This window comes from Limulus polyphemus, unplaced genomic scaffold (genome assembly GCF_000517525.1).
Source record: "Limulus polyphemus unplaced genomic scaffold, Limulus_polyphemus-2.1.2 Scaffold6040, whole genome shotgun sequence".
NCBI classification, from domain to species: domain Eukaryota; kingdom Metazoa; phylum Arthropoda; class Merostomata; order Xiphosura; family Limulidae; genus Limulus; species Limulus polyphemus.
The window spans coordinates 37,030-57,726 of NW_013671650.1; the positions used below are offsets into that span (position 1 = coordinate 37,030).

Consider the following 20,697-nt stretch of genomic DNA (forward strand, 5'->3'; position numbering starts at 1 on the left):
ACAACGTGACAGGACAACAAGGTAATGAGTAATTGAACTGCAGTCAGAGAATGTGTAATTGAACTGAGTATTGTCGAGCACGTGAGACGTTCTTTGAGAACTATAGCGTTTGTTATAGAGCGACTGTTGAAATTAAGTGTATCGGTAAAGTTGTATTCGGAAAGAATAAACCAGTTTTATTTAAGAAAGGACTTGTGTCGCTAAAGTTTCGTTGGAACGAATTTACGGAAAATTAATTAACTAACGAACGGAGACGTAACAAATATATTAATGAAAAAACCTCTTTATACCTTCCACTAGTTAGGAGTTTTATCTATAAGAAAACACTAATTATAAAACGCATTACAAAAACTATTTTAATATTAACAAGATGTAGAATGATTTTACCATCTTTATTTTTTAAATACCATTTTCTTTCCAATGTATGGTTCTTTGGTGGGACAGCGATAAGTTTATGGATTCACAAGCTAAAATCCGGTGTTCGATTCCCCGCGATGGTAGTCCAGTGTGGCTTTGCTCTAAAACCAAACAAACCGAATGAATGAGTTCTTGGTTTTGTCCACATACCTGAGATACAGGTGTTTAATGGTATGTAGAGTTTTAATTTCGAGACGAACACTACTAATCTAAATTAATAGTGGATTTGACATAATATAAAAAATAACATAATTATTTTTTTAGATTGTTTTAATATGTAGAAAGTAATACTTATAGCTAAATGTTTATTCTAATTGTCAATGAGTCGATCATGGACTGCTGCTTGGCGTCAATAACGTGCAGAACTATGAATCCGAAGGTCCTTTGCTCTTGTTCCGTTACCGAAAAATTACGCTCAGTGCTTTGGAGGTCGTGGATGTGTAATGAGAGTGAGAGTAAAATTCTGCTATTTGGTCTGACAAGAATTGGCAGCGGGGTTGTTGACTAGCTGTCTTCCTTTCCTCTTGGTCTATCAGTTCAAAATTAGGGACAGCTTGCATGGATAGCCTTTTGGATATTATTCGCGCGAATATCCGAAACAATCAAACATGCAACCACCTTTTTACTTTAACAAAACGAAAAAGTATTCTGCGATTCTTTCCAGGTTTTATTTTAGCACATAATTTTTTTTTTTGCGTTTCTACATGTTGTTTGTTTATAAACATAGGCGCGTTGCTTAAAACTAAAAGTTAAAATAAACATAAAATAGATTGTAACCATACTTGTATGCGGGTTATAAAAGAAATGTGTAACATCTTATGTTTTAATTGAGGTAGTACGAAGTTTTAAACAGTGCTACATTTTATGTTTATCTCATATTTGTCATTAATTTCTGTATCTTGTAACTCCTATCTTTGTAAGTTTGTTTTAAAACTAAAAGTGCTACTACAACTTGTAATTGTATTATTAGGCCTACTGTACTAATACTTTTTCTATTAATATTACTATTAGGTCGTTGCTATTGCCACCGACTTACTGCTACAAAAAAACTATTTTGGTATTTACACCGACATAAATTAATTCATCGCGCCTGACTACCTCCAGTATTTCCACCTTGTCGGTGCCAATAGCCACATTGTTACTGTTATTATTATTAACACTAGTGTTAACGAATTGTAGGATGTAAGAAAAATCATGTTATTGATATTAGCAGTGCATAAGAATAAGAGTTATATGTAGTTGTAACTGCGATTCATAATACTAATACTAATGATTACTAGCTACTCTTGCACACTGGGACTGGGAGAGATGCTGGAACTTGGAAGATAAATTTTTGCTTTAACTTTTAGTTTTAAATTTCAGAAAGTGGTTTGCACAAATTGGGAGTAAAGTAATTATTTGTAAAATATTTTTTAAAGTTTAAAACAATAAAGTTAAAATAGCAACTTCTTTTATGATTAAAATTATCTAGACTAGCAAAATTACAATCTAATTACACTGAATTATGTGTCTAATTAATTAATTATTTTTCCATATTGAGATGCTCATTACCAGTACCACAAGGTCAGTCTTTGCTAGGAGTAGGATAGAAAAATGAAGTTGAAATTTGAAATATGTCAAATTTACTTATAACCTAAAAGCTATAGCCTAAATGAAATATGTCAGATTTACTTATAACCTAAAAACTATAGCCTAAATGAAATATGTCAAATTTACTTACAACCTAAAAGCTATAGCCTAAATGAAATATGTCAGATTTACTTATAACCTAAAAGTTTTAGCCTAAATGAAATATGTCAGATTTACTAATAACCTGAAAGCTATAGCCTAAATGAAATATGTCAGATTTACTTATAACCTAAAAGCTATAGCCTAAATGAAATATGTCAAATTTACTTACAACCTAAAAGCTATAGCCTAAATGAAATATGTCAGATTTACTTATAACCTAAAAGCTATAGCCTAAATGAAATATGTCAAATTTACTTACAACCTAAAAGCTATAGCCTAAATGTTTTTTTTGTTTATGTTATGGTTGCAAGCTAATGGCCAAAGTATGATTTTAGTGTTGAACTCATAGAATTTTAAGCAGTTTATAGAGAAACTTATTGTTTTGTAAAGCTACCATACATTTGTTGTCTTCCTTTTGAAGCTTTCTTACACCATTTGTTATGCCTATTAGATAAACTTTATAGAAATTATGAAGTTATGGGAATGTGGAAGAGTACTGGGTAGTTTTAAAGAAATTAATGAGAATCAAACTGTTAAAAAGTTGATGTTTTGAAGGTTAACTTATTTGTTTCTGGTTTCTAAATTAAAATTAGTTAATTTCCTACATTTCTTTTTAATGTAAAGTTAAAAATAATGAATTTTATATAAACTCAATGTTAATTTCTTACATCTACACCTGTAATATGTATATAAGCAGGAATCACAAAACATCTCATTACGAGTTTGATAATGTAAAAAAGGTCATTAAGTTTTGAGTAAGTGTGGATCTTATTTGTGATTTATATTCAGTTAATTACAACTTGTACATGTGGGAATTATTGTTAATTGGTGAATTGAAAACATCAGTATAATCTATACAAGAGAGAAGACTTTTAATTTTGTGTATCAGGTACACATTTTGTCATTGGTTAATATTATCTTACAGGTAGTGTCATGCTCGCTGTTTCAGTTATCCTTTTTGAGTTTGGTAAGCCTATTTTTCAAGTGTTACTTTACTGAAGAAAAGCATGCAAAGAAGACATAGACAATATGGAGCAACAGGTTTTGAAACATGGGTAAGTTTATATGATACTTGTGATACATGATTTTTTTAAAACTTTGCTTTTTATTTCATATTTTGAGGTTTTAATATTTCGTGGATTCATTGTTCTCAGGTCATAGTGTTTGATTTTCTTATTCTAGGGTGGATATATGGCTGCTAAGAAACAGAAACTGGCTGAACAGTTCATTACTAAAGCTCATCATGAACTTGAAAATTTGGACACTTGTAAAGATGAAACATCAAAAATATTTGAGGGGGTTGCAATATTTGTGAATGGATATACAAGTAAGTATTTTATCTCGTCCTAAACCTAGCTCTGTAGACTTCAGACAGATTGTGGGTTCCATACCTGAGTTCTAGAGCTGCTACCTGTCGTCTGCTTTCTGCTCCTCTGTCCATCCATTCATCTCTGCCAGGAGCTCAAATTGTGCTGTATATGCTTCCCACGGTGCCTTCCCATCGAATTCCTGTGGCTTCCTTCGTACTAGATTACCCCTATTGCTGACATTGCTGACTGAAAATGTCTGCATTAGGGTTTAGCTGCGGGGTCTGGAAGGGGCTTGCCGTGGTCTGGGGCTGATTAAGTCGATGGCTGATATATCCTCCTTGTGTAAAAGACAATAAATCATCCTTTAATGCATTTAATTCACTTTGAAATTTACTAATGTTTTCCATTTGTGTACTCTGGCTTTCTCTCAATTGTTGGAGACTTTCTTCTTGTTTATTTACTTTCTCCTCCAACCACTGCTGTAGTATTTCTTCTTGTTCATTTTTTTTCTCTTCCAACCACTGCTGTAGTCTCACTTCTTGTTTATTTTCTTTCTCCTCCTACCACTGCTGTAGTCTCTCTTCTTGTTTCTTTTCTTGCTCTTCTTGTTTCTTTTCTCTTTCCTCCAACAACTGCTGTAATCTCTCTTGTTTATTTTGCTGTTCAAGCTGCCACTGTTGCAGGTTTTCTTGCTACTACTGTTGCCTCTCTTCTTGTTTCTTTTGCTGTTCTTGTATTGCTGCCATCAAATCTTCTAAGCCGTAGTTTGATTTGCCGCCTCTCGTTTCCATCTTCTTCTTTTTTTTATTTTTATTTTCTGTCCCACTCTCTGACACCAATTTGTTAGTCTGTGTTCGTTTGTTAATTTTTCGTTGAAATTCTTTCCAAGAAAATTCAGCGATACAAGTCTTTTCTTAAATAAAACTAGTTTATTCTTTCTTAATTCAACTTTCCAATACACTTAATTTCCACAGTCACTTTAGATTCAACACACCCTATAATTCACAATGAATGATTCAAGCACTTTTCGTACAGTCACTACTATGCTTGACTCAATTGTCTGTCTCTGCCTGTCTGCAATTCTATTCTTGCCGTCACTTTATTTGCTGGCTTCGTGAATCTTCTAGATACTCATCACATGTTACTAGCATCACGTGACTTCCGCTGTCGCACCAATATCATCTGTAACCTATCTGTTTTACATTAAAAGGATATCATTGCTAACCTAGCTGTTTAATGTTAAAAGAATATCATTTTTAACCTAGCTATTTAATGTTAAAGGATATAATTGTTAATCTAGTTTTTAATGTTAAAAGGATATCATTGCTAACCTAGCTGTTTAATGTTAAAAGAATATCATTTTTAACCTAGCTATTTAATGTTAAAGGATATAATTGTTAATCTAGTTTTTAATGTTAAAAGGATATCATTGTTAAGCTAGCTTTACATTAAAATGATGTCATTGCTAATCTAGTTTTATATTAAAAGAATATCATTGCTAACCTAGTTTTATTGTTAAAAGCATATCATTGTTAACCTAGTTTTACATTAAAAGGATATCATTACTAATCTAGTTTTTTATGAAAAGGATATCATTGCTAACCTAGTTTTATTGTTGAAAAGATATCATTCCTGACTTAGCTTTTTAGTGTTAAAAGGATATCATTTCTAACCTAGCTGTTTAATATTAAAAGGATGTCATTGCTAACCTAGTTATTTAATGTTGAAAGGATGTCATTGTTAACCCAGTTTTACATTAAAAGGATATCATTGGTAACCTAGCTGTTTAATATCAAAAGGATATCATTGCTAACTTAGCTGTTTAATGATAAAAGGATATCATTGCTAACCTAGCTGTTTAATGTTAAAAGGATGTCATTGTTAACATAGTTTTTAATGTTAAAAGGATGTCATTGTTAACATAGTTTTTATGTTAAAAGAATGTCATTGTTAGCCTAGTTTTACATTAAAACAACATCATTGCTAACTTGGCTGTTTAATGTTAAAAGGATGTCATTGTTAACATAGTTTTTAATGTTAAAAGGATGTCATTGTTAACATAGTTTTAATGTTAAAAGAATGTCATTGTTAGCCTAGTTTTACATTAAAACAACATCATTGCTAACTTGGCTGTTTAATGTTAAAAGGATGTCATTGTTAACATAGTTTTTAATGTTAAAAGAATATTTCTACCCTAGTTGTTTAATGTTAAAAGAATATCATTGCTAACCTAGCTGTTTAATGCTAAAAGAATATCATTGCTAACCTAGCTGTTTAATGCTAAAAGAATATCATTGCTAACCTAGCTGTTTAATGACGAAAGGATATCATTGCTAACCAAGTTATTTAATGAGAAAAATATATCAATACTAACCTAGTTTTTAGTATTAAAAGGATATCATTGTTAACCTAGTTTTACATTAAAGGGATATCATTGCTAACTAAGCTGTTTAATGTCAAAAGAATATGGTGAAAATGTTACTCATGTGGAAAGTTTGATCGTTTTATTTCTATAATGCCCATAACTTAAACAAAAGTTGTTGTATTAATAAAAGTACACATACCATCAAAACATTATACATCAGCTCCTTCTATGCACTTAAACAGACCATTAAGGGTTTAGATTTCGTCGCTGTGTTGCTTCAGTAAAATGTACGGAAAACCTAGTGTATAATATGTAAAAATAAGGGTTTTGGTACAATAAGTATAAAACAAAATATTTGCTAATATTTACACCTCCCCTCCCCAAAGTGTATGTTTAATAGCAGTGTTAAAAAAATTGTAACTGATGATAACGCTCTCTCTTTCCTGCAACTTTCTGTTACAGTTGAAGGTCCATATTTATTTTTGTATTGAACTGTTAGTGTTACTTTGTTTTGTCATTTCGCTGTTGATTTATTGTTATGTTTATTATATATATTTTTAAATAATCAATAGTTTCATGTAAAAAGTCTCTTATTGTTAAACTGCTTGGAAAATTGACTGTAAATAAAGTGTTTTACTTAATTCAGCTGCAGTTCTTCTAATTGGCTTCAAGAGGGTGGTCTTGTAATGCAAGGTTACTTTATGTAGGTATACGAGTATTGCTTGTAGCATCAATTGTGTGTGTATGTGAATAAAAGATGTATGTTTTTATTTAAATTATAAAATCATGATTAATATTCAATATACCATTTTTAAATTACATGTGAATGTTGTATTTCATTTACATGGATTATCTGTAAAATGACAGGGGTTTTAATCAAGTGTAAACTTGTATTTATGATGACATCATAAGTAAATTATGGAAATTAGCACTATTGAAGGTTTGAATTTTTATTCAATAACGTGCTCTGAACCTTCGAAGGTCAAAATCTACCTTTTGTTACAACCCCACTTTCATGTGGATTTATTGCAATTCCATGATAATGGAGATGTGTTTTCTACACAATATCTTTCTTTAAGATCTTAATTTTCCTAAATAGTATGCTCAAGAATGTTGTCACTTTTCTCTATTTTAAGAACCCATTGGAATTTACTGAGAATGAAATTAAATTAAAAGTAAAGGTGTAATATTTGAACCTCTCGATGAGAGCATACATCATTCTGGAAGTGTAAATATTACAGCAGATATTCACACTCTTTTACTTATACTTTACTTATATATAACATAGCTAAACACGATGATAACATCAGTTACTTTTATTTTATAGGACATTTCTTTGAGTAAAAAACATAAATTTTGTAGGTAACAGATTTACACTGTACAAATGTAGGTTATAAGTTACAAACAAAATTTGAGCAGTGACAATGAAGAGTAAATAAATTGAAATTTAATGAAAAGTAAGTGACACAAAAGATTTATTGGTGTAAGACAAATTTACTAAATCTAAACACAACTTGTTCTATAGTAGGTAACTTTGTTTATATGATACTGAATATATACAAGTGCATTACTTGCAGAAGCCCACAATGCTTTACATATTTATATGTTCACGTGTCTTAGTCAAACTTAATATGTAGTTTGATGATGAGGATGTTAATTATTTATATTGGTTGTTTTTCTTTAGTTTAATCTTAGCAGCAATATAATAGTCACATGAAATATAAGTTTGTCAGCAAGTTGACAATATTACTTTGTGAATAATTATTTTGTTTGTTTGTTCACAAGTTTTCCTTTACTGCCCATGTTCAATTCATTCATCACGTAGCAATCTTGAACCTGTGTTTTTGTGATACATCAGTTTACCTGAATACCACAGACTAATTTTGGTGCCATATCCAAAGGATTTGTTCATTGCAGAGTTTATTTTGGTACTGTAAACATGGATAATTCCTTCCTAAGACCATGTAGATCTTATGTAGGGAGCTAATGTTGAAATGAGAACTTGATCTAAGAATGTGGCAAGGATTAGGAGATGCACTCTCTTAAACCTGTATCTTTTGCCAGCAGAGCTATGTTCTTATTCTCAATCTGTCACAGACCGTGAGGCTGGAAGATGCCATACTGGGCAGTTCCAGCCATCCCTGATGCAAACTGTAATGGGTATTTACCATGGTTTGGAAAATAGGGTAGTAGAGAAAGGTCATGGTAGTGTTGAGCAACCTGAAGGTTGTGAGACTTTCTGGGGGTGTTCTCTATGATGTTTCAAGGTGCTTGTTACTAAGCCAAGGCATTACAAGATGCTCGTTTGAGCTGTCTGTGGCTGAGGAGATATGTGCTCTGGATGAATTTTGATATGTTTCATCACAATGCCATCAGGTGGAATCTCTTTACAAATCAGTGCTTGTATAAACTTTCTGAGTAAATTCGTGATCTTGCAGGTAAGTTGGTGTGACTTTTTATTTCATTGCTATACAGAATTGGGTCTTATGGTCTTGTTGATGTATACCAGTCTTCTTGAAGTAATTTAAGGGAGTTACCTGATATTCTGATTGATATATCTGTCTTTATGAAGTATATAAGGGAGTTATCTGATATTCTAATTGATATACAGTATACCAGTCTTCTTGAAGTACAGTAAGGGAGTTGTCTGATATTCCAATTGATATATACCAGTCTTCTTGAATTGCAGTGAGAGTTATCTAATACCAGTCTTCTTGAATTGTAGTGAGAGTTATCTAATACCAGTCTTCTTGAATTGTAGTGAGAGTTATCCGATATTCTGGTTGATATGTACAAGTCTTCAGGCTTTTGAAACTCTTTGCAGTTTGTCAGGCTTTGTATAATTTGCATACAGTTTTGTGGGGCAAGTCACTTATGATTCATTTTGACAATTCGACTGTTGTCACATCAGTGAACAAGGGAGCACCCATTCACATTCCCTTTGTTTTCAAATGTTAGATCTCCTTTTCTGGGAGCATACTCATTGTATTCACATTTTGGCTTGCCACATCCTGGGTGCTCTCAATGTTGTTGTGGATCATTTATTTCATCCCAACAAGATTCTTCCCATGAAGTGGTCCCTCAATTCTCAGGTCTTCCAGTGGCTATGTTCACATTGGGGCACTCTTCTGATGAATGCATTTTCCACTCACCTCAGTGCCAAATTTCCTCTGTTCTGGTTTCCAGTTCCACATCTTTTGGTTTTTGCTGTTGATGCCTATAGTCAGGATTGGACCAACCTTTACTTTTATGCCTACCCTCCTATCCATCTCCTTCCCAGGGTTTTGTCTATCATTCACACCACTATGTATTGAGTTCTTCTCATTGTTTTACTCTAGCCTGCTCAACCATGGTTCGTGTTACTGCAACCATTTCAGTCGTCACCTCTATTACCTCTTCCTCCATCCATGTCCCTCCTCCCCCAACCTCACTTGTCTGTGTTTCACCATGCTGTTCTCATACTCCAGCTTCAAGTGTGGCTTTTGTCAAGTCCATTGCAAGCTAATCCGTACTCTCCACATGTGTAGCATCCATTTCCAACTTGGTCCACCTTTCTTCCCTGATGATTTATCAGAGGAACTGGCAAATCTTTTGCTGTTGTTCTGTATGACATGGTTTCCTTCCCTCCTGTTTCTGTATCCCTCATCTTTCTGGTTTCTTCACGTGGCTGTTTAAAAATGGTTTTTCTGTATTGACCATTGCAGGCTATAGCACAGCCTTGTCTTACACCTTTAATTTTTTCAGCTTCCACCATGTGTTTCCCTCTTCCATTTTCTCTCATATGTTTTGATCCTTTTGTCTCTTTTTGTCCTTCTTATTCCACACCCTTCTCAGATTGGAATTTTAATGTCATTATGCATGCTGTTACAATCTTCCTCTATTTGAACTATGCTGCACACTTTTGTCACTCATTATCTACATCATTTGGCCATTTTCTCATTAACTAGATACCGTCTGTCTCTTATTGGTGTCTTGCACTCTTTAATTTGACTGCGAGTGGGTAAATTTTTCCTCTTCATTTCCTTTGAATTTACAGTAATCCTTTACTTCAGGTTGGATCCCGCTCTGTGTCAAGTGGTGGACCAGCCATCAAATATGCACCGTATGACCTTTAACTCCATAGCATGTTACTGAGCTACATTTAAAATTTGATTAAACCACTTTACTATAAATGTATTTTAATGAAATTATTACTATCAAGTACATTATAATTTAAAGTTTTATATTATCTAAGTTTTATTCCTTTATTTTAAAAATAAACATCTAAAACAACAATTCAAACTGCAGTTTTTTTGCTGTCATGTGATCTGCTTGTGGTTACAATTCTCAAATTTTAAGAGCTCTTATACAAGAAACTGTGAATACCTAACATAGACTGTTAGTTCAGATAGTCAAAGTACACTAAACAGATATTTCATTAACGTCTGGAAACTTTCCAAGAGTTTCTTCCCACATGAAACGTAAATTTTTTCTAAGTTTAAGGTCAGCCACACACACACCTGCAAAGTCAAAGCTGTCTTGCTAAGCGACAGTTTACAATCTTTTCATGTGTAGCTGAGTACTACAAGGTTTTACAATCTTTTCATGTGTAGCTGAGTACTACAAAGTTTTACAATCTTTTCATGTGTAGCTGAGTACTACAAGGTTTTACAATCTTTTCATGTGTAGCTGAGTACTACAAGGTTTTACAATCTTTCCATATGTAGCTGAGTACTATAAGGTTTTACAATCTTTTCATGTGTAGCTGATTACTATAAGGTTTTATAGTCTTTTCATGTGTAGCTGAGTACTACAAGGTTTTACAATCTTTTCATGTGTAGCTGAGTACTACAAGGTTTTACAATCTTTTCATGTGTAGCTGAGTACTACAAGGTTTTACAATCTTTTCATGTGTAGCTGAGTACTACAAGGTTTTACAGTCTTTTCATGTGTAGCTGATTACTATAAGGTTTTACAATCTTTTCATGTGTAGCTGATTACTATAAGATTTTATAGTCTTTTTATGTGTAGCTGAGTACTATAAGGTTTTATAATCTTTTCATGTGTAGCTGAGTACTATAAGGTTTTATAGTATTTTCATGTGTAGCTGAGTACTATAAGGTTTTATAGTCTTTTCATGTGTAGCTGAGTACTATAAGGTTTTATAATCTTTTCATGTGTAGCTGAGTACTATAAGGTTTTATAGTATTTTCATGTGTAGCTGAGTACTATAAGGTTTTATAGTCTTTTCATGTGTAGCTGAGTACTATAAGGTTTTACAATCTTTTCATGTGTAGTTGAGTACTATAAGGTTTTACAGTCTTTTTATGTGTAGTCGAGTACTATAAATTTTGATTGTTGTTTCATGTGTAGCCGAATACTACCATGAAGTTTTCTTTGTCTTTTCACGTGTAACTGAATATTACATTAAGTTTTTATTTTCCTTTTATGTGTATCTGAACACTACCATCATATTACCATTAAATTTTCAGTATCCTCTTATGTGTAGCAAAATACTTCCATTATACTGCCATTAAGTTTTCAGTGTTCACTTTTGTAGCTGAATATCAACAGTGCAAATAACAGATCAAGTCCCTGTTTCTCTTTTGTAAATTTCAATTTGAAGATGATGATAAAGAAGTTTTAATGAAATATAAACTATTATTTAAGAAAAGTCTGTGTCTGCTTATAAATGTGCAACAGTTGGACCAGTTGTCACCAATCCTGGCTTGAACCTTAAGAGTAACCTGGTGAGTGACTTTGGGGGCATCAACATTTGGATCTGTCCATTCTATATCACTTAAGAGGGTCCCTTTGCTTTCCCATGTGTTGAATGGTTATATCAGCTAGTCACCAGTGATATGTTATGTACATTGTGCTGTTAAAGTAAGTTATATACTTTTTAAATACTAAAAGTTAAGTTTAAAAATAAGTGGCATTATCCATTCAGTAGCTTAAGTAAAGACTGCACCCCTTTCTGCTCCTTACATGTGAAAATCCATATTGTTGTTTAAGTATAGATTTCACCCTTTCCACTTCTGAATAATAAACACTTTTAAAAGTGCTTGTACTTCTGGTGAGATTATTTTTCATTACGATATGAATGGCAGAAGTTGGTTAAAAATGCTTGCTTCTTGAATTTTGTTGTTGAATGACTTAGAATTCTTCATTTTTATTTGGAAATATTTTACCTAATTATGAGCACATAGATGGTTCTAAGTTTTTGATCCCCAAATTGTAAGAAAGTTCTTAATATTACGTACAGTTCATTTATTGTTTCTAAGATTTGAATGTGGATCATTTTGTATGTCTTGAACTCTGAATCTTGTTTAATCTAGATCCCACTGCTGGTGAACTGAAGAGACTGATGATGATGCATGGGGGTACCTATCACCACTACTACAAACGTCACCAAACAACCCATATTATAGCTACAAACTTACCTGATAGTAAAGTTAGGGAGTTGAAGGAGGAGAAGGTAGTGAAGCCTGAATGGATTACTGAAAGGTACATGTATAAAGTAGCCTTAGTATACTCAATTACTGATGCCTATGTATGATGTGAAATATAAACTGTGACAAGGTGAATGATTTGCAGTAAAACAAACCGTTAAGTTGAAAAAAGTTATATGAAACCCTCGTCATAAATCTCTTCTTATTCTTGATGTGGATTCCTCTACCCGATGAGGCTACTTCCGAGGAAAGGTTCAAATTGTACAGTTTACCTTATTTGGGTTCCAAACATTCATCCACACATGTATTTTAATAGTATATAAATTTTAAGTCAGTATTAGAAAAAAATCCTGAATTTCTCCTAATATAAGAATTATGAAATTTGTTTGTCTAGGCACCCTCTTCTCTAATTTATTTACCACCCCTCCAAGAAGTATGAAATTTAATGTAAACTACTTATTATATTGTTGTTGTCATCATCATTCAGATAAAGCATAATTTTCATAGTTTTCAATTGTACTTAGTTACAGAGCAATAAAATTAGACCTTTCTTGCCATGCCCACCTGTCACAACCTCTCTTTAAGAAATTGCCAGTAGTTCTCTCTAATGATTATTGCTATATTATTCATAACTAACGGAAAGCTAAGGTTTTACTCTATCAAATGACATATTATATTACATTGTTTTCTCTACAGAGAATTTTCAGTTTTACTTCTAGTTCAAACTTTATTCTCATGGGAAACACATTGACAAGTCTTGCTGCATTTTAACAGATCTTGTAACATTTTTTGAAAGCCAGAAAAATTGTTATAGTTATTGGACATTATCTGCTTTTGCATGTGATTATTATGTGTTCTTTGGTGCATTATTTAATAAAATTATTTAGTGCATTAGTATCATTTGTATAAAAAAAATAGGGTTAAGTGTTATCAACTGTCGACAGCAAAAACAGAAAAAAAAGACCCAGGTAAATGCTTTATTTCTTGTTTTTCATGTGTAATATTTATTTGTTATTATAAAAGTAACTAAAATGTAAGAATTGGAAATTTTTTAGGTTAGTTAAGGAATGATATAATTTTTCATGAGGTTTGCTCATAAGCAGCTTGCAAGTGGTCCATACATTACATAATTTGATACTGTAATGTGAGCTGCACATTCACCTCATCATTTACAACTGATATGATTATTAGTTAGACATGGTTCAAAGGGCAATAAAACAATAACATGTACATATAAGTAGATGTATACTGTTACATGTCTAAAGGTATTTAGGATAAACACGTAGTTTCATGTTACAATTTGAAGTCATTCTAGAAAGTAAAAAAGGGTAATTAAGATTTATTTCAAACTCTCTTTTTTTTTTTTTTAGTGGTTATGAGGTTAGTCAATTTGACCAACCTTGTATTGAGTTAGGGTAGAGAAAATAATAGATAAAATATAAAGTTTTACAGAAAAAAAGTTTGAAATTTATTTAGGAGGTTTTTAGAAATTACACAAATGAAGTTTGGGATTTTTAAGATGATGAAAAATATTTTTAATTTTAACATGAAAATCACTTTGCACTTGGACTAATGAAAAAAAAACTCAGTATATTCACAGAGAAATCTTTATTAAAAATACTTCATTAAAAAATCAGATTTTTGTGTACAAAAAACTTGTAATGTTTACTGAAAGTCTCCTACATTTTGTGAAGATACACATACTGTATTAAAAGTTATATTATGGAAGCTATAATGAGTACAAAATGGTTACAAACTCAGTCAATTCTACTGACCCCATGGCGAGAGAGTTAAAACACCCTCACTGTCCACTGGGCCCATGAAAATAACTCTGGATTTCTGCCTATAAACATGGGAAATGTGAGCTGACCAGACTTTGCATTATCACATTTCTTATCCCATACTCCCTGCCACTGTCAATACAGAATATTTTTGTAAACTGCTTAGATGTTTCAACACCCAGCTACTTGGCTATTCTAAGACCTTTCACAGATCACCATCATATACCTGTTGTGTTGGTGGGGCTAAATAGTGCCATAAGTACTTTGGATTCTTGCTGTACAAACTGCTTGAGCTTACATCCCTCATGTTTTTGATAGTGCCCTGTATAAAATGTAAGGGAGTAAAAGAGGTACAGTATCTCAGGATGTTGAATAACATTTCCTATCCTGAACCATGGAAGTTGGTTGCACAACAACCTAAACAGAGTTAAGCCTCTTTTCCAGTTCCTCAGATGGGGTACAGACTGATATTTCTTTGCCATCAACAAGAATCTTTCTCTTTATATCTGTTTAACATAGGTTGTATCTTTCTCTATAGATCTGGTGGAGAAATCCATCTCTACTCCTGTTTCTTTGCCTGTGTGCAGGTTTGGAATATTAACTGACCTCCATTCATATGGGTTTCATGCCTATTTACTCATTTTTTCCATAGTTGTTTTTCAAAGAAGTTATTTTGGGTACTTGTTGGATCAACACTATCCCGATCTTTCGGGATATATCAAGGTTATGTCTTGAGTTTCATGCTTTTATACAAAGATCTTTAACCCTCTTGCTACAGATATCTTTTGCTGTGAATGTCATAAGGTTTTAGTGAATTACATTCAAAACTTAATTAAATCACTTTCTTATCATGGTATACGAATAATTGTAGGATAAATCTTAGCTAATCCAAATTTTAATAGTATGTAAGTTTTACATTTTTTAATTTTATATGGCAATATTTAAAAAAATCCAGAATTTCCCCTTGTACAAGAATTGTGACATTTTTTTCTCAAGGCATCTTCTCTTAATTTATTTACCACCCCTTCAAGAATTATAAAATTTAATGTAAGTTATTCATTATAATGTTGTCATTGCAAAGGAAAAGCATAATTTTCATAGCCTTCGATCTTATTTAGTTACTGAGCAATAAAATAGAAAATCAAACCCCTTTTGCCACATCCTCTCTTTAAGAAATTGCCAGTAGTTCTCTCTGACATTTAACACTTTTACGCCTCCAGTCGTTAGTTGATTAATTTTCTGTAACTTCGTTCCGACGAAGCTTTAGCGACACAAGTCCTTACTTAATAAAACTGGTTTATTCTTTCTGAATATAACTTTACGATACACTTAATTTCAACATTCGCGCTAAAACAAACGCTATAACGAACGTTAACTTCAACAATACTCTCTGACTGCAGATCAATTACTCACTACCTACACACACTGTCACGTCACGCCATGACCATCTTATATATACCAGACCACCCCCAATCTAGCAAATGCTAGAGCACTCCCGAAGGAACAGGATAGTTCTAGAAAACGGGTGGCGTGACACTAGTCACGTGACCTCGCTGACGCAACAATACTATATTATTTATAACCAATAGAAAGCCAAGGTTTAAACCCTTTGAGTGCATAATTAAATTACGGTCAGGTTCTTGAAAAATGTCAATTATCCATTAACAAATGAAATCTAGAATGTGACTTTCTTTAGTTCTTTTTCAATATCAAAATCCACTATTTGTGCTTTTGCTTGGTGATGTACGCATGTGTGGTACTAAGGTGGGAAATTCAAGGATATGTGAGTATCCCAATGATCACACTATGAGGAAAAGTTTTTGTGACATTGTGGGGTAAATCTGCTTGTTGCACGAAACAGCTATAAATGTCAAGTCTGATAAATCTGATTATAACATCCAAAGGGTTATTCTATCAAATGATATACAGTTCAACAGGCTCTGTAGAAATGAGGTGTTCCATAAGACCACGTAAGAGCTCACCAGGTGGTATTACCTTGCTATGTTGGATCGCCACTCATGGACTATCATGAGTAAAGCTAAAGGGGATCCAGCCCATCCTTGCTGATCATCGGATTGAATAAATCAGGGTCACTTTGCTTTTAAACATTTAGGGAACTTGGTTCACCTATTGCACTGTTTCCAGAGCACTGTTTCTCAGGGCTCCTTAATGCACATTACTCCCCAGATTCTACTAGTGGAGTTAAGGGGCCCTTTCCACACACAATTTCCAGTCACTGGGGTGGTGGACAGAGGCTTTTCCTCCAGAGTGTTAGAGCAAATTCCACTACTCTTGGAGAAGAGGGCAAAGTTAGGGGCCCTCCTACCCGAGTCCCTGGATGTTTTTTCTCAGATGTCGGTAGGAGTGTTGCCAAACTGCTCGGGAGCTACTCGTAATATTGGTTCAGAGTTGATGTTCCGCTATCTCGTTTGTGTGTGCATAGCCCTTCTTTTTGATTGATGTCAGTTCAGTATATTGTTCATGGAAGGAGGTCCACTATCTCCTCATAATTCTGAATGCGGAGTGGTCCCATCTTGGGTCTTTGGTTGAGCACAGTTGTTCCACGTCCTCCCCATAATTCTGGGGGCAAGTGGAAGGCTCCTGATTGGGAAGTGAGGATGGGTTTTCATAATTCCAGACTGGATGAGTTCTGTTCTTTTGGTTGAGTAAGGCATACATGATCCCAACCTTCCAAGCCTGGGGTGTTACCTTTTGGGCTTCTTCAGGGGGAGGAGAAGGTTTGTCTGCTTTAGTGTTGCTTATTTTATCATTTTGACTCTGATGGTTCAGAACACATCACTCTATGGCTACAGGTTGGAATCCAATAAAAAGTATATCTATATATAACTTTGCCATCCAATTGCCCTGTCCACCAATGTGGGATGTAAAGACCAAGACCCCTTAATTCCAACCCTGAGTAATGAAACCTCAGCTATCTGGTTGGGGCTTGCCTGTTGTGATGATCACTCATATACGGTTCCACCCATGGTACAGGAATTAAGTTCAGGGTATAGGGCATACATGTTATGGATGTAGTGTGGTTACCTCACTCTGGTATCACTTTTATCTTGGTACACCCATTATCTGTGCAGATGCTTTCTGTATGGAAAATGCCCTAACCAACTCCACCTTCCCAACAGAGGTATGTATGTTTTGGAAGTTAATAGTTTCCTAAATTGAAAATGTATTTCCAAGCATACCTCCTCTCACACTCTCCAGTCCTTCCTCTCCAGTATCAGTCTCAAAACATTATAAAATTATCTGAATGAGGTGCTTATATACAGTACGAGGATAGAGGGTGCATTGATTTAGGTGGAGAGTGTCATGAGACATATATCGCCAAGGGCAATTGATGGGGGTATAAAAAACTGGAGCAAGCAAGAAAAAATCAGACCAGTGCTTAGATGAGCAAAGATGAAACCTTAGCAGTTGAGTAATAGCTATAAGTGTGAGTGGGGTAAGTATGATTGGAAATTCATTTTCAATTTAGAAAAATTTTAACTTTGATTTGTATAACATAGAAGCTAAGTACTGACAACACTTAGCTCTTTAAAGTATGTAGAATTGGTTAATGTCATTTCTCATCTAGTTCTATTAGATATTCAAAAAAACTGACCCACACTTTACTATCATCTATCTCTGTTCTGTATTCCTGGCCATTTTAGAATCTGAGGGAATGAACTCTCTGGCCAAACTTCCTCCCACTGGTGATATCAATGCTTTGCCTATTTCTTACATATATTATTGATATTTCATCAAAGCAAAGCTTCATATCACTTCACAAGAAATTTTGAGTGAGGAATAAAACAATAAGCCTTTCCATACAAAATTTACAGTCCCTGAGTGGGCATGTTAGAGTTAGACATCCTTCAGTCACATCACATAGTCTGTGTAGTTGGGTTACACCAGTCTTCTTGATGAAAGAGTTAGGCATCCTTCAGTCACATAACATAGTCTGTGTAGTTGGGTTACACCAGTCTTCTTGATGAAAGAGTTAGGCATCCTTCAGTCACATAACATAGTCTGTGTAGTTGGGTTACACCAGTCTTCTTGATGAAAGAGTTAGGCATCCTTCAGTCACATAACATAGTCTGTGTAGTTGGGTTACACCAGTCTTCTTGATGCCAGAGTTAGGCATCCTTCAGTCACATAACATAGTCTGTGTAGCTGGGTTACACCAATCTTTGTGATGCCAGAGTTAGGCATCCTTCAGTCACATAACATAGTCTGTGTAGTTGGGTTACACCAGTCTTCTTGATGATAGAGTTAAGACATCTTTTAGTCATATAATATAGTCTGTGTTGTTGGGCTACTCCGATCTTCTTGATGTTAGAGTTAGACATCCTTCAGTCACATAATATAGTTTTTGTAGTTGAGTTACATGTATATTTTTATGTTAACTTTGTAATAACAAAATAGTAATATCTCCTTTTTGTTTTTGAGTAACTGGAAAATGTTTATTAACCTTATTTGTAATTTGTTAGATATTTTCTGAGGACTGACTTTTTAAATCATGAATGAATGTTATAGAAGTTTATTTGAAATCTAGCATCTTTAAAAGCTGGGTTAGTGATTTGTTCCTTATCTATACATAATATGCACCCATCCTAAGACTGGTAATTGGGGTCCATGTATAAAATAACCTTTTGCAAAGATAATAATTGTAAACCATATGTTAATGTATCTTTTGATTAACTGCTTATGTTAAAACTAATCAGGGAAAAACTTGGATAAGCCATTTATAAAGAATCTAAACTTTGACACAAAAGTACAAGTAACCTACTTGCTTGAGTGTACTAAACTTGAAATACTCAGATCCATCAACTTATTTTACAGTTTAAAAGTTATGTTATTTTAGTGATTACATTACAGTAAACATTTACTTTAAACTTTTGTCTTGCCAAAAAGGGTCTTTGACTAAGTTTTTTTTACGAATAGGAACAGTAGATTCTGTTTTGAGGTAATTCATTTAAAACAAAAGAATGATAAGATTACCTGATATTTCCACAATACCACTAGTTCTTTCATAAAATGTATTCTTAATGTGATTGTGTAAGGCTCCAGTAACAGGGCTAATAGAAGGAAAGTATTTTAATGTACAGAACAGTCCATGTATGATTCTACATATTAGTTTATCTATGTTATGAGAACTTTAAAGATGTTAAGGTTTGAATAAGAACACGTCTATTGATTCTAAATCTGATTGTTATAATGTCTTAATATACGATATTGTACTTATTTTGTTTCAGTATTAAAACAGGAAAGCTGCTTCCAGACACACCATTTCTTCTCTATTCTTGTCTTTCTAAAGGCCAGAAAAAGTTGAATGCTTTTGTTGGACAAGACAGAAACATTGTAGCTGAAGACAGCGTCTACAAACTTGGGATAGAAGGTCAGATAAAAGACAAAAGCATCACTATGAATAGTGACAATAAGAATCAAGAAATCAGAAATGGGAATGTAATGGATGATCGTGCTCAGGATCAGAATCGTGTTAATGAACACGAGGTCCAAAAAAAAGTCAATGATAACACTTTGAAATCAGACGGTGAGTTCATAAAATCTACAGATGAGGCTAGAAAAAGCAATATGAAATCATCACCACGAACAAGAACAGCATCCAAGGACTCTGTTAATGTTTCTTTCTCTCAGTTAAGAGGTTCTACAGGTCATGACCAAACAACAGTGAAGTCATCCCTCCGAGCTGGAGAACCCAACTTTCTCTCTGAGTTTTACAGCCATTCTCGTCTCCATCATATTTCTACTGCTGGTGCAGAATTTAAACAGTATGTAGCTGATCTTCATCGAAAAAACAGTGGTAACTTCCCTGGAAGAAATAAACTTTTAAAGTGGAAGAAATCTCAGCAAGGAGGATGTCCTACTTCCAATGCTGAAATAACAGGACTGGAGAACCCAAAAAGCACACAAATCATAAGTGGTGAACGAAAAGAGAGAACTATAATGCACATTGACATGGATTGTTTCTTTGTTTCTGTTGGGCTTCGTAGTAGGCCAGACCTTATCGGTAAGGTTGTGCATATCCTGGTGAGATAAGTACAGGTTTCTTTAAACTATGATATTGACAACGTTTTGTTGTTAGGCACAAAGTTTCCTAAAGTAATTGGGTTACTAGACTTTTTGTTGTTGTTTAAACCTGAGAACTGAAACAAAGCTCTTTCAGAAGTCATTGCTATTTCTAGTCCTACATCTTTATCATAAATTGTAATATTTTTGTGGACAAAGGAAATGTATCTTGTACTGAAACAGAACCGTAATTATGCATAAATTATGACCGAGATTTTAAAGAATCAAAACAGTATAATTATTAAAATTCTGTTTCAGTTCAAGATATCTTTACTAAATTTACAGACCTGTAGCTACATATTGTAGTAGGAAAATGTTCACAGCTAATTGTCTAATGTTTTAACTTTCTCCAGACAGACCTGTAGCTGTAATATACTCCAGTGGAATTTAGCTGTGAACATTTTGTCTAATGTTTTAACTTTCTCCAGACAGACCTGTAGCTGTAACATATTGTAGTGGAATTCAGTTGTGAACATTTTGTCTGATGTTTTATCTTTACTCCAGACAGACCTGTAGCTGTAACATATTGTAGTGGAATTCAGTTGTGAACATTTTGTCTGATGTTTTATCTTTCTCCA

At 33.6% G+C, this 20,697-nt stretch overlaps 1 protein-coding gene across 1 annotated transcript; it reads left to right on the plus strand.

The window, feature by feature from the left end:
* Positions 1 to 1,158: 1,158 nt before the first annotated feature.
* LOC106473283 (DNA repair protein REV1-like) lies at positions 1,159 to 20,060 on the plus strand (the record flags this gene model as incomplete). The annotated part of the gene is made up of 5 exons (XM_022401742.1): positions 1,159 to 1,249; positions 3,074 to 3,203; positions 3,331 to 3,475; positions 12,141 to 12,309; positions 19,285 to 20,060. Coding segments are annotated over exons 2-5 (1,138 nt in total), but the record flags the coding sequence as incomplete, so codon positions are not given.
* Between the last annotated feature and the right edge of the window lie 637 nt (positions 20,061 to 20,697).